Genomic DNA, 15,189 nt, shown 5'->3' with positions numbered 1-15,189 from the left:
GGCCTTCTGGCGGTTCCCTCGCTGCGAGAAGCCAAGTTACAGGGAACCAGGAAGAGGGTCTTCTCAGTGGTGGCGCCCGCCCTGTGGAATGCCCTCCCACTTAGTGTTCTCCCACTAAGAGAACAACAACTACCAGACTTTTAGAAGACATCTGAAGGCAGCCCTGTTTAGGGAAGCTTTTAATGTTTGATGCATTACTGTATTTTAATATTTTGTTGGAAGCCGCCCAGAGTGGCTGGGGAAGCCCAGCCAGATGGGCGGGTTATAAATAATAATAATAATAATAATAATAATAATAATAATAATAATAATAATAATAAATTAGGAAAGGTTGGGTTACACTGGATTAACATAGGGAGGGGGGAATATGCAGAGCTGGAGATATGCGCAGATAAGCACATCCTGAGAAGACAATGGTCCATGTACGCATAGTCTGTCACCTGGCATTGCCCGGAGGAAAGGTTTGGCAGAGTGATTTTGACAGGATTAGGGTCTTGACACCTTACTTGAGAGATTATGGAGGACAGGGGAGGGGTGATGGAGTCCTAGAGAAATTGAGCAAATATATTGTAGTGAAGACATGCGCCCCCCTTCCGTAACAATTGATTGATTGTTATTTGCCAGGGCCCACTAGAAATCAACACAGGAGCATGGGAAGAACAGTGCAGAGAGCATTTCTGCCATCACTGAGCAACTGTGGCCTGGCAGGGCTTCCAGGCTGGGCTGAGCTACTGGCTTTTCTCATTTGAGATGCAATCTGGTTGGAGAGAGGGCCAGCGATGCGCAGCCAGTTTGTGGAATGTGATCCCGGCAGATTTGTGTGGCTGGCTTCCTCGTGTGAAATGCCGGCCGCTGTGAAACGGCAGCTGACACCGTTCGGTGTTTTTCATCCAGGCCCTGGAATTGGAGAGGTGGTGTGGGCAGCTGTGTGTGTTTGAAGGGCATGGAAGATCATTATGGTCTGTTTGCACAATCAAGGGCTCAGGGCTTGAATCAAGAGGGTTCTCTCTCTCTTTCTCTGTTTTTATTTTTTGTTTCAAGTGCAGGAACAATTCCCTCCTCCTCCTCTTCCCTGTCTGGCGCCTTATCTCTGGGAGGAATTTACTTTGTCCCAGAGCTGTTTCCCTGCTTCTTTTGTTTTGCAGCCTGGGCAGAAGGGCAGCCGTCCAACTTTGCTGGCAATCACAGCCCCATTCTCTGCCCTTCAGCTTTTCTCTTTTTCGCTCGTTTTGATGCCTCGTTGGTCCCGGAGAATAAAGACAGAGACAAAGCAGGTGCTGAGATCTCACTTGCTGGACCAGTTTCCTTCCACTGACATTTTGACTAAACCAATTGACCAGCCAATTTCGAATGATGCTTTAAAAGAGGGCGAGACACATTCATAGAGGTACGCCCCGCGGAGGACCTTAAGGTCCACAAATGACAACATTTTGGAGGTCCCAAGTCACAAGGTGGTTAGACTGGTCTCAACTAGGGCCAGGGCCTTTTCAGTGCTGGCCCCGACTTGGTGGAACGCTCTGTCCCAAGAGACTAGGGCCCTGCGGGACTTGACATCTTTCCGCAGGGCTTGCAAGACAAAGCTGTTCCGCCTGGCCTTTGGTTTGGACTCAGTCTGACCCTTATGTTTCCCTCCCCTGATGGTTTTGATCTATGGGCTACTTTTAAAATGAGGCTGCATTTTAATTTGCATTTTAACCTGTACTTTAAATTCGCCTCCCCCCCCCCCCGTATTATGTTATTACTGTATTTTTTATTGGGGTTAGCCGCCCTGACCCCGGCTCTGGCCGGACAGGGCGGTGTATAAATTATTATTATTATTATTATTATTATTATTATTATTATTATTATTTTATTTATTTATTAGAAGAGGGCTGTCAAGGGCTACTAGCCATCACAGCTCGGCTCTGCCTCCACAGTCAGAAGCAGTGAGACTTCTGAATGTCTTCTGAAAGCATGAACCCACTTCCTGTACTGTACTATATTTCCCGACTGGTGCAGAGCCTCCGCAAAAGTGCTCTCTTTGTGGGTCCTGTCCTCCCTACGAGGCTGGGGTGCTTTTAAAGGGAGCATCAAAATATTTATTTCACTGGAAACTGCAGCAGGGGAGAGTTGCTCTTGTGTTCGAATCCTGCTTGGTTTGCCCCAGTGAGAACAGAATGCTGGACTAGATGAGCAGCCTTTGCCCTGTTAATGGAGAAATCCGAGGGCTCCCTTGGACAAAAAACAAGGACCCCAGCCAGGAATAGCAGAGCAAAACAGCAGCCAGTAGGCTTGGTCTTGATTGAAGACTGTCGCGACAGGACTCCCACCTGCCACCAGGTGGAACAAGATGGAAGCCCAGAACAAAAGAGAACCCAACTTTTATTAGCTGCTAATCCCCGCGGGTGGTGCTGTGGGTTAAACCACAGAGCCTAGGACTTCCCAATAAGAAGGTCGGCGGTTTGAATCCCCGTGACGGGGTGAGCTCCCATTGTTCAGTCCCAGCTCCTGTCCACCTAGCAGTTTGAAAGCACGTCAAAGTGCAAGTAGATAAATAGGTACCGCTCCAGCGTGAAGGTAAACGGCGTTTCTGTGCGCTGCTCTGGTTCGCCAGAAGCAGCTTAGTCATGCTGGCCACATGACCCGGAAGCTGTACGCCGGCTCCCTTGGCCAGTAAAAGCGCCGCAACCCCAGAGTCGGCCACAACTGGACCTAACGGTCAGGGGTCCCTTTACCTTTTAATCCCCATGTTACTCCTCCCCCAAACTACATCACTCATACATCATGGTTACATCATGAAAGGGGAGGTCTGGTGGCAGTAATCTGAGCATCCTGGACCCTGCCCCATGGTTCCCCTTGCCCTCCACCAAACACCCATCAAGTGGAACAAAAGAGATATTTACATTTCCCTGTTTCCCAGCCAAGTTCATCACACCCTTTTGTCTTCATCTGCGTTTGTTATTTCTGGAATGGCTACCTGTCTGGCACTCAGGTCTCAGGATGCCAGGAATTATCCCTCAGGCAGAGGGGCTGCTGAGGAGCTGAGCTCACAGGTCTAGATGAATTTCTGAAGTTTTCCCAGTGAGCCAGTACATAGATACATTTAGCAGTGAATTCTTACATTTGCAGCAGAGGCCCTTTGAATAGATAGGAAGAAACTGTGATGAAGTGCTTTGTGGGGACAAGTCACAAAAGTGGCTGTGCTGATTTTGGTAGTGGGCTGCATGTGCAGGATATCTGCTGGAGGGGCAACCCCCCCCCACCTATAAATAAATTCCTGCAACAGCCCTGATCCAGCAGTCTCTCCTTACGTCTTTAATCACGGTATACGGTGTGGATGTGTCGAATTTTTGCAGGGTCCCCCTTGTCTTTGCCCGTCTAGAGAGAAAACTGTGTTTGTTGCTGAAAAGAGGTAGTGCATTGACCCTGCTCCATTGAGCCCAGAATTGTTGGCAGGCCTCCTGGGCCGGCCCGGCCACGTCTTTCCCATCCCCTGCTGCTACCCGATCCCTTTAACTGGAGATGCTGGGTGTGTGTGTTGAACCCGGGGCCTTCTCAATGCCAAGCAGCTGCCCTGCTGCTGAGCAGGTGGAAGGAGAGGAGGGTGGGAGAGAGATGCTCTTTGCCGGCTACGCATTCCCAGGTGACGGTGCCAGGGCTTGAGACAGGGACCTCTTGCATCCCTGAGCAGGTGCTTTGCCATTGACCTGTGGCTCTGAGCAACACGATGCCATTTCTGCTCCCTTCCCACGCCATCGAGCTCTGGGGAGGCCAAGGGCGGCTTGGGATACACTGGCTACTTGTTGCAAGGATCCAAAGCACACAGCCTCTTGCTGCCCCGGGTGTCACTCCTGTGTGGGGCGGCCCCCTGGTACTCAAGGATAAAATGGTTCCTTTCGAATGTGCATTTTACTCCCTGCCCCATGATGGGCAGTTGGTCTCCTGCTGCTGCGAGTTCCCCAGGGCTGGATCGAGGTTTGATGAGGCCCTAAGCTACTGAAGAGGGACGCGGGTGGTGCTGTGGGCTAAACCACAGAGCCTAGGACTTGCCGATCAGAAGGTCAGTGGTTCAAATCCCCGCGACGGGGTGAGCTCCTGTTGCTCGGTCCCTGCTCCTGCCAACCTAGCAGTTTGAAAGCACGTCAAAGTGCAAGTAGATCAATAGGTACCACTCTGGCGGGAAGGTAAACGGCATTTTCGTGCGCTGCTCTGGTTCGCCAGAAGCGGTTTCGTCATGCTGGCCACATGACCCAGAAGCTGTATGCCGGCTCCCTCGGCCAGTAAAGCGAGATGAGCGCCACAACCCAGAGTCGGCCACGACTGGACCTAATGGTCAGGGGTCCCATTACCTTTAAGCTACTGAAGGTAATGGGGCCTTTTATATGTGATATTTTAGGGAGCAGGCTAGCAGGTGGGTCCCATGACTTACATCAGAGGAGCCTACACAACACAAAACACTGTTGCTGTATTTTACTTGTTTTTTATGTTGTATTTTGGAAATGTACATCCAGGATTTTTCCTTTATAATAATAATTTATTATTTATACCCCGCCCATCTGGCTGAGTTTCCCCAGCCACTCTGGGCGGCTTCCAACAGAACACTAAAATACAATAACCTATTAAACATTAAAAGCTTCCCTAAACAGGGCTGTTGGTATTAAAGGGTTAAGAAGCTCTAATCAAGACGCTCTAGTCACTGAGCAGCTGGAGGTCGTTAGGCTTCCTGGAATGTGAGTTTGTATAAATAGTCAACTCACTCATGTGTTCTCCCCTCCTTCCCACCTTCTCTTTTCTTTTGGGGCGTGTTTGCTGAAATGTGTGATTCTTCACCAGGGTTTTTTTGTTTTGTGTAAATAAACCTTTTACTTGAGTTCCAAACCGCTTGCTCCAAGATTCCTTTATTGAAAAGATGCTGACTCTCCAGCCCTTCTTGAGCCGCTGTGCGAAATGCTCTGCTGTAATGGGACATTGTGGCATCGGAAGCGCACTGGACATTTGATTAGCATTAAACTAATTAAAGTTTAATGGGACAGGTTATGGCTGTTTGTACGTCAAGAAGGAGATAAGGAGTGCAGTTCAGAGTGATTTATGAAAGGTCTGGAGCAAAGACAGAAGCGGTTGCCGACAACGAAAGCCTTCAAAGCAGCTTGAGTCCTGCAACGTGCCTAGGAAAAGTTTTAAAGAGGCACTGTGCAGTTTGTACTCGCTGGAAGACGTCTTATTCCTCGAGGAGCCACCTCAGCAGCTGGGAGACGGTCTACAGGTCTGTGAGTATCGTTCCTAAGCCCCAGGGAGGATGGCAGAGTCCCAGGAAAGTTTTACTGTCCCCTTTACGCGACTCAATGGGAAAAATTGGCAAGATTGGAAGGCTAGAGTAAGGGTTTGGTTGCAAGCAAAAGAGTTGTGGAGTTGTACTGAAGCACCGCCTTTACAGGCAGCTGCAGACGCGTCTGCAGAAGACAAAGCAGCAGCGGCAGCTTCACAGAAACGCGACAGGAAAGCCCAAGGTCTACTAGTTTTGGCAGTGGGACCAGAGCAAATGCCTTATGTTTCTGAGTTAAAGAACACGCATGAGGTCTGGACGGTTCTGCAGCGGCTAAATTCCAGAAACACTGCGGGGGCCAAGATCCATGCTACAAGATGTTTGTTTGATTTACGTCTCCAACCGGGAGCGTGTGTGAAAGAACATATTGCCAAAATGGTGTCTGCCTTTAATCAACTAAGACAGCTGGGCATTCCTTTCTCTATGGAGCAGCAGTCATACATTTTGTTGTCTTCTCTTGATAAAAGCTATGAGACTCTAGCTTTAACTTTGGAAGCTATGCCTTCAACTGAATTAACCCTTGAATACATTTCTTCTCGACTTGCAGATGAACAGGATAAAAGGCAAAGAGAAAGAGGTTTGTCTTCAAAGGGGAGTTATGCTGTGCCTAAGAGTGGGGATGCTGAGTTTGAGAACACAGTAAATGCTTTTGCAGCTAGACACTGTTTTCGCTGTGGTTCCTCTTCCCATTTAATCAGGAATTGTACACGTGAACCTGGTCAAGATAGCACCAAGGCCGTTGCCCCTAGTTACCAGACAAGGAGTTCCAGGGGACGTCGAAGAAGAGGAGGAGGTCGTGGCTACTCCCACAGCACACAGCACATGGCTTCAGCAATGGCGTTGATGCAAGGGCGTGGCCAAGGCAGCAATCTACGCTGGTTGATCGACAGTGGTGCATCTCACCACCTGGTGGCGCCATCTAGTGTCCGTTTGCAGAATTGCAGACATTTGCAAACCCTTAAAGTTGTGACAATGGCAGATTCAACTAAACGTTCCTTAGAGACCGTAGGCACAGTGTTTTTGAAGTGTTTGCAAACAGAAATTGATGCCTACGTGCTGAAGGGAATGAAGGGGTGTATTTTGTCTGTGTCAGAACTTGATAGAAATGGGTTTAAAACTGTGTTTGAAAATGGGGTTTGCACTATTTCAAAGAATAACGTATCTCTTTTGCAGGTGAAATGCAGAAATGGGTTATATTATTTTGAGACAAGTCCAGATGAAGTTGAACAGGTTCATGCTGGTTGTGTGAACTCACCTACCCATAATTCTTGTGTTCATTTATGGCACCGCCGTTTGGGACATATTAATTTTCAGTATGTTAAAAGGCAACCTGAATTATCAGAAGGGTGCAAATTGAACAAATGTACTAAGTATTTGGATTGTACTGCATGCAAAAGGGCGAAGGTTCATAGATGCAGCTATCCCAGTTCAAATAGGAAATCTGACAAAGTGTTCCAACTTGTGCATATGGACCTATGTGGCCCAATGCCTGTTGCTAGCATGGGAGGTTCGAGGTATGCACTGTGTCTCTCAGATGACAAAACAAAGGTTACATGGTTTTTTCCTCTCAAAACAAAAGCAGATACTGCAGAAACTGTTAGAAATTGGGTTCATGCAGTAGAACTTGAATTCGGTACTAGAGTACTTGCTTTTCAAACAGACAGAGGGTCAGAATTTACCGGGTCTGTGTTGCAGAATTTCTTTAAGAAAAAGGGAATTAAGCATCGTCTGTCTACACCTTATTCCCCCCAAGAAGGAGGTGTGGCCGAATGTAAAAACAGGGTTCTGCAAGAGTTGGCAAACTCTATGTTGTTTGATGCTAAACTTCCTCAAAGTTACTGGGCGGAAGCCTGGAAGACGGCTACTCATGTTCTGAACCGAGTATATAATTCGGTAATTGATACTACGCCATATTTTGCTTTATATGGGAAGAAGCCCAAAGTTAATTACTTTCGGGTGTTTGGATCGCAAGCCTATGTACTTATCCCAAAAGCGTTAAGGAAAAAGGGAGGTCCAAGGGCTAGGAAACTCATCTTTTGTGGGTACGAACCACATGCCAAATCTTGGAGGTTCGTGAACCCAGATGGGGATACTACAAGAGTGGTCCTCAGTAGGAGCGCTGAATTTTGTGAGCAATCCGGATGGACTCACTTACATGCTAACCCTGACATTTTGAGAGATGATTTAGGCATTTATGCTGAGAATGAAAGTCCAGAGGGTGATGAGCCAGAAGGGGATGGTGCACATGGTTCAGATGCAGATTCTGACCAGGCACAAGGTTCTTCTCCTAAGGTAGAAAAGCCAGAATCTAAAAGTGTTCCAACATCGCCAGTCATTAGGCCTAGCAGACAGCAAAAGCGAAGCAGGTCGCCTGCAACACCAAGCCCAAGGGAGGTATCTAAACGGAGGTCTTTATCCCTAGAGGCACATCCAGACATAAAGTCTGAGACAGATTCTGACAGCCAACGGTCAGAGGGGGCACAAGAGGAACAATTGCGCAGGTCAACACGTGCCACAAAGGGCAAGCCGCCAGAGCGGTTTAAGGTGACAAGTGTATACGTAAATATGGCACAGTGTGAGCCAGATAGCTATGTAGAGGTACAACAGCTTCCAAGCTCAGAAGCCGCAAAGTGGCAGGAAGCAATGGAAAAAGAGATGGCTTCAATGAAGTCTCTCGGTGTGTTTACAAGTACAGAGCTTCCAAAAGGGCAACAAGCTGTAGGTTGTCGATGGGTATATCGTTTAAAGCCCACAACTACTGAGGAGTTGCAATATAAAGCCCGACTAGTTGCAAAAGGGTTTTCGCAGCGCAAAGGAGTTCACTATTCTCAAATCTATGCCCCTACTTCAAGATCAGAGTCATTAAGAATGCTTTTAGCCTCTTCAGCTAAGAAGGGAAATAAGCTGTTTCATTTTGATGTCAATGTGGCTTATTTAAATGCAGACTTACAGGAGGAAGTCTATATGACGCCACCACCAGGTTTTGAAGGAGACAAGCCAAACCAGGTCTGGCGCCTACACAAATCCATTTATGGGTTGAAACAGTCCGCCCGCAATTGGAATTCCTGCTTAAACGATGCTCTAGAGAGCATGGGGTTCAGAAAGAGCGCAGCAGATGCGTGTCTTTATCTAAAAGGCTCGGGATGTGAACAAGAAGCAGTCTTGATATTTGTTGATGATTTATTATACAGTGGAAAGGACGATAAACTTGCACAACAATTTGCCACAAAGCTTGGAGAAAGGTTTCAGATAAAATCACTAGGCAATGTATCTGTTTATCTAGGAGTTAAAATTCAGCAAGATGAAGATGGGAACTATTGGCTCAGCCAAGAAGCTAAGATCCAGCAGTTGCTGGAAAGGTTTAAAATGGAGAACTGTGCTGGTGTTAAAACCCCAATGGAGTTAAGTTACACAAAGGATGCTCAAACTGAGCAACAGGCAGAGTTCAGTAATCCCGGGGTTTACCAGTCAGCGATAGGCAGTCTACTCCACATTGCACAGTGGACTCGGCCCGATATAACATATGCTGTCAACATGCTGTGCAGACAAGCTGAAAAACCATCAATGCATGCTTGGCAAGGAGTAAAAAGAGTTTTAAGGTATCTCCAAACTACCAAAAGGTTTCGCTTAAAACTATCAGCAGAGGGCAGCACACAACTTGAATGTTGGGCTGACAGCAGTTGGGCAGATGCTGGACCAGATAGAAAATCAGTGTCAGGAATGGCGATAAAATTTGGAAATGCACTAATTGGTTGGAGATCAAGAAAACAATCACTTATAGCTTTAAGTTCAACTGAATCTGAGTTCAATGCATTATCAGATGTATGTAGAGAACTGGAATTTTATAAGCAACTGGTACAAGAATTGTTTGGAGAATGTTCCCTACCTATCAGAGTGTGGGAAGACAATCAACCTTGTATTAAACTAGCTAAATCAGGTCAATTCAAGGCACACACAAAACATTTGGATATCCGTTATCAAAATGTATGCCAAAGTGTAAAACAAGGTTTAATTGAACTAAAGTATTGTCCAAGCCAAGAAAATCTCGCAGACGGTTTTACAAAAGCTTTGAGTCCGCAATCTCATAAATGTTTCTGTTCAGGTTTAAATTTGAATTAAGGTTGGTACAGCTCAGTGTTACGAGCGAGAGGGGGTGTTGGTATTAAAGGGTTAAGAAGCTCTAATCAAGACGCTCTAGTCACTGAGCAGCTGGAGGTCGTTAGGCTTCCTGGAATGTGAGTTTGTATAAATAGTCAACTCACTCATGTGTTCTCCCCTCCTTCCCACCTTCTCTTTTCTTTTGGGGCGTGTTTGCTGAAATGTGTGATTCTTCACCAGGGTTTTTTTGTTTTGTGTAAATAAACCTTTTACTTGAGTTCCAAACCGCTTGCTCCAAGATTCCTTTATTGAAAAGATGCTGACTCTCCAGCCCTTCTTGAGCCGCTGTGCGAAATGCTCTGCTGTAATGGGACATTGTGGCATCGGAAGCGCACTGGACATTTGATTAGCATTAAACTAATTAAAGTTTAATGGGACAAGGGCTGCCTTCAGATGTCTTCTAAAAGTTTGGTAGTTATTTTTCTCTTTGACATCTGGTGGGAGGGCGTTCTACAGGGCGGGCGCCACCACCGAGAAGGCCCTCTGCCTGGTTCCCTGTAACTTGGCTTCTCGCAGCGAGGGAACCGCCAGAAGGCCCTCGGCGCTGGACCTCAGTGTCTGGGCTGAACGATGGGGGTGGAGACGTTCCTTCAGGTATACTTTAAATTTTGGGGGGCCCTCCAAGACAGCGGGGCCCGAAGCTATAGCTTGTTTTGCTTATACGCAAATCTGTCACTTTCTGTCCTGAATCTTCCAACATTCAGCTTCTTTCGATGACTGCGAGTTCTAGTGTTCGGAGCAAGAGCAGCGTTGGATTTTGGGTGGTGTTTGCGGTTTCCCTGTACAGTCATACCTCGGGTTGAAGTAGCTTCGGGATAAGTATTTTCGGGTTGCGCTCCGTGGCGACCCGGAAGTAGCGGAGCGTGTTACTTCCGGGTTTCGTTGCTCGCGCATGCGCAGACGGTCAAAATGGCGTCACACGCATGTGCAGAAGCGGCGAATCATGACCCACGCATGCGCAGACGCTGGTTGCATTCGCTTCTGGCTGCGAATGGGGCTCCAGAATGGATCCCCTTTGCATCCAGAGGTACCACTGTACCGACACGTAGCCAAGGGGGTTCAAAATCAAGGAGATCCACAATTGAGAAGATCGAGTTGGGGGCTCCAAATGTTGGCTTCGCTCAGGGCACCGTGTTGCCAAAGATTACCAAAGTCTGCCAAGGTTTCCCCCCTGTCTATTCTCTCTTTGCCAGCCCCCCTCCAGCCTGCCCTCATTTGGGAATTTTTTGCTCAAACCCTCGGTGGTTTGGGTTGGCTTTTTTCCGAACGCTTTCCCAGCAATCCTCTCCCCCTTTCCTCTCCTGGTGGGGATCCATCTGCCAGTCTTGCTGAAGGCACAAAATCTCCCAGGGAGGGAGGCTCAGCCTGTTCCTTTCTTCCCCTCCATTATGCCTGCTGATTCAGAGGGCACACGCAGCCAGCTTCTCCCCCAATCTCCCCCCTCGTTCTATTTCTCCGTGAGAGCTGCCTGCCCGCCCCGCTTGCCTTGGATGGCAGTGCCATCTGTTACGCAACTCTTCCTCCCAACGGGCACAAGGGAGGGAGTTTCCAGAAAGCGGGACCTTGGCACAATGCGGCCCCCATTTCCGCACCCCCCCTGGATTCCAGAAGCTCCAGGCCATGGAGACGAGGGAGGCCGGCCAAGAAACTTCTCTGTTTCTGAGCTCTGTGTGTTTCTCCCTTCAGACACTCTGTACTCAGAGCATGTCCACCCCTATTTTGTGGCTCTATTTGGGGGGTCTTGCAGCTGGTCTCTAGGGCGGCAGAGGGACGGGGAGAGCGATGCAAAACTCCAGCCGCTTCCAAGGGCCGCAGGTGGAGCGCATTTCAGCCACAATCTCCTCTGCGGCCAAGTTTCCTGTTTGTTTTTCAATGGCTGGACTAGATAAGGCACAGACTGCGCACGGCCAGAGCGCCAGCTGTTCAGAGAGCATGACGGCAGCCTCTGCAATTAAGGCAATCTCTAAAATTGGTTTGTTGTTGTTCTTGCTTTTAATACTTATTTTGTGGGTTTTCCTTAAATGTTTTGAACCGTCCTGAGATGTGCAAATGAAGGGCGGTATGCAAATGTAATAATTAAAGATGAAAAAGGGGGCAGAGGAAGGTTTTTCTCCCTCCTCACACCGGTACTTGTGGACATGTGATGAAGCTGAATGTTGGAACATTCAGGACAGATAAAGTGAGTGTCTGGAGGCAGTTGGAGGATGGATGGCGGCTAACAGATTGAGGGTGAATCCTGACAAGACAGAAGTACTGTTTTGGGGGGATGGGACGGGAGGGTGTGGAGGACTCCCTGGTCCTGAATGGGGTAACTGTGCCCCTGAAGGACCAGGTGTGCAGCCTGGGAGTCATTCTGGACTCACAGCTGTCCATGGAGGTGCAGGTCAGTTCTGTGTCCAGGGCAGCAGTTTACCAGCTCCATCTGGTTCGCTGGCTGAGACCCTACCTGCCCTTGTCTTGCCAGAGTGGTGCATGCTCTGGTTATCTCCTGCTTGGACTACTGTAATGCGCTCTACGTGGGGCTACCTTGGAAGGTGACCCGGAAACTACAACTAATCCAGAATGCAGCAGCTAGACTGGTGACTGGGAGCGGCCGCCGAGACCACATAACACCGGTCTTGAAAGACCTACATTGGCTCCCAGTACGTTTCTGAGCACAATTCAAAGTGTTGGTGTTGACCTTTAAAGCCCTAAACGGCCTCGGTCCAGTATATCTGAAGGAGCATCTCCACCCCTATCGTTCTACCCGGACACTGAGGTCCAGCGCCGAGGGCCTTCTGGCGGTTCCCTTGCTGCGAGAAGCCAAGTTACAGGGAACCAGTCAGAGGGCCTTCTCAGTGGTGGCGCCCGCCCTGTGGAACGCCCTCCCATCAGATGTCAAAGAGAACAACAACTACCAGACTTTTAGAAGACATCTGAAGGCAGCCCTGTTTAGGGAAGCTTTTAATGTTTGATGCATTACTTTATTTTAATATTGTGTTGGAAGCTGCCCAGAGTGCCTGGGGAAACCCAGCCAGATGGGCAGGGTATAAATAATAAATAATAAATATTATTATTTAAGAGAAACCGTGGAACTCCCTGCCACAGGAGGCAGTGACGGCCACCAACTTGGATGGCTTTGAAAGAAGATTGGACAAATTCGTTGAGGAGCAGAGGGCTGTCAATCACTCCTAGCCAGGATGGCTCTGCTCCACCTCCAAAGTCAAAGGCAGCAATGCTTCTGGATCCCAGTTGCTGGAAACTGCAGGAGGGGAGAGTTGCTCCTGAGTTCGAATCCCGCTTGCAGGTTTCCCTTTGGGGCGTCTGGTCGGCGGCTGTGAGAACAGGGATAGATAGGCCATGGGCCTGATCCAGCCAGGCTCTCCTTATGTTCTCATCCCCAAAATCAGCTGGTCAGTTTTTGACATCAAACTCACCTTACAAGTATTCAATTAAAAGTGGCTTATACTGTGACATGCAGCCACTGCAAAATCCAAATGCAAGATCAAACATGGAAACAATGCTAATAAACTTTTGGTAATAAACTTTTTTAAACAACAGCCAACAGTCACAATTTCAGTAATTCAGTGACTGAGAGGGCACAGGGTTGGTTTCCAGTAGCAAGGAGTTCCGCTGCTTTCCATAGCTTCCTTGTGCTTTTTTGGCAGGAGAGGGACGCTTCAACTTTTTTGCACTTGGAGGTGTCCATCCTGTTCACCCTTGGAGTATCTCAACCCCCCTTTTTAAAAAAAAAATTATTGAATTTTACCACCACCATTATTTCAAAAACAAAATGCATTATAAATCCTCAACACGCCCCCCCCCCCGACTTCCCTCAACTTCCTTTTCTGGATTTTTTGGCATATCCTTATTGGATATTTTTTATTCTTTATTTTTTTTAAAAAAATAATAATTCTTCTCTTATTATTTTAACACCCTCTTTCTATTTCTGCATTTGCTTTGTTAATTGCAAGTGTTTAGTCAAACCCTGTGAGCAGGGCCAGGCAGATAATGTGCCCCCCCTTTTTTACCCTGGGGATAATTGAAGTCTTATACATATGTAAGTATATAAATAATTTCCCCAAAAGTTATGCTGACAAATAATTTTATTTCAAGGCTTGAACCGTATCTGCATATAAAGACAAAATGGAAAATATAGATATACAATAGTGCTTTTGGCGAGGCCCCCTTTTGGAATCGGAGGCCCGGGCCAAGTGGTCCATATAGCCCCCCCTCTGTCTGGGCCTGCCTGTGAGCGAGTCTATTTCTTTACATTGATTCTGTAAATAGACCAGAAATGGTTCCCAGTCCTTCTTGAAATCTCTGTTGTCTTTATCTCAAAGTCTTTCCGTTAGTTTTGCCATTTCAGCATATTCCATCTGCTTTCCTTGCCATTCTCCTTCAGTTTCAATACTTTTGCATCTTTGTGCTAGCAATATCCTAACCGCAGTTGTAGCATACAGTGGTACCTCTGGTTGCGAGCGGGATCCGTTCCGGAGGCCCATTCGCAACATGAAAAGAGTGCAACCCGCAGCGGCACGTCTGCGCACGCGCGGGTTGCGATTCACCGCTTCTGCGCATGCACGTGACGTAATTTTGCACTTCTGCGCGAGTGACGAAACCCGGAGGTAACCCTTTCCAGTACTTCCGGGTCGCGGCGGGACATAACCTGAAAGAACGTAACATGAGGTGTGACTGTACATGAACAGTTCAGTACCTGAACCCTTCCCGCTGTCTTCCTGACGACTTTCCTTATCTTTTCAGGAACCTGGTTTTGTTTCTGCGGAGAAGATGACACTTTCTGGATGGCTCCCTCTGCTGGGGCTCCTCTTTTTCTGGGATGGCGGACACTGCCTTGTTCCTCCTGAAGAGCTGAAACGTAAGTAAGCAACGGTGGAGAAGCTGGTACTTCTATATGTCTGCATTCTTCTTAAATGAAGGACCAGGTGCACAGCCTGGGAGTCATTCTGGTCTCACAGTTGTCCATGGAGGTGCAGGTCAATTCTGTGTCCAGGGCAGCTGTCTACCAGCTCATCTGGTACGCAGGCTGAGACCCTATCTGCCCGCGGACTGTCTCGCCAGAGTGGTGCATGCTCTGGTTATCTCCCGCTTGGACTACTCCAATGCGCTCTACGTGGGGCTACCTTGGAAGGTGACCCGGAAACTACAACTAATCCAGAATGTGGCAGCTAGACAGGTGACTGGGAGCGGCTGCCGAGACCACATAACACCAGGCCTGAAAGACCTACATTGGCTCCCAGTCCGTTTCTGAGCACAATTCAAAGTGTTGATGCTGACCTTGAAAGCCCTAAATGGCCTCAGTCCAGTATACCTGAAGGAGCGTCTCCACCCCCATCGTTCAGCCTGGACACTGAGGTCCAGCACCGAGGGCCTTCTGGCGGTTCCTTCCCTGCGAGAAGCCAAGTTACAGGGAACCAGGCAGAGGGCCTTCTCAGTGGTGGCACCCACCCTGTGGAACACCCTCCGAACAGATGTCAAAGAGATAAACAACTACCTGACATTTAGAAGACATCTGAAGGCAGCCCTTTTTAGGGAAGCTTTTAATGTTTAACCGACTAAGGTAGAAGGTAAAGGGACCCCTGACCATTAGATCCAGTCCTGGCAGACTCTGGGGTTGCGGCGCTCATCTCGCTTTATTGGCTGAGGGAGCCGGCGTACAGCTTCCTGGTCATGTGGCCAGCATGACTAAGCCGCTTCTAGCGAACCAGAGCAGCTCACGGAAACGCCGT

At 48.2% G+C, this 15,189-nt stretch overlaps 1 protein-coding gene across 2 annotated transcripts in view; it reads left to right on the top strand.

Moving 5' to 3' along the window:
- The window catches only part of CLU (clusterin), a 40,537-nt gene that overhangs the window by 4,517 nt on the left and 20,831 nt on the right, over positions 1 to 15,189 (top strand). For both annotated transcript variants that reach the window (XR_014523568.1, XM_083494636.1), the window contains exon 2: positions 14,204 to 14,318. Coding sequence is in view for 1 of the 2 variants with exons in the window: in XM_083494636.1 (XP_083350762.1) it covers positions 14,231 to 14,318 (88 nt within the window). In the remaining variant the exon portion in view is untranslated. The remainder of the gene's footprint in view (positions 1 to 14,203; positions 14,319 to 15,189) is intronic.

The sequence above is a fragment of the Podarcis liolepis genome, assembly GCF_965112155.1.
Source record: "Podarcis liolepis genome assembly, chromosome: 3".
NCBI classification, from domain to species: domain Eukaryota; kingdom Metazoa; phylum Chordata; class Lepidosauria; order Squamata; family Lacertidae; genus Podarcis; species Podarcis liolepis.
The sequence above is the reverse complement of the archived record's forward strand: the minus strand, read 5'-3'. Positions and strand labels throughout refer to the sequence as shown.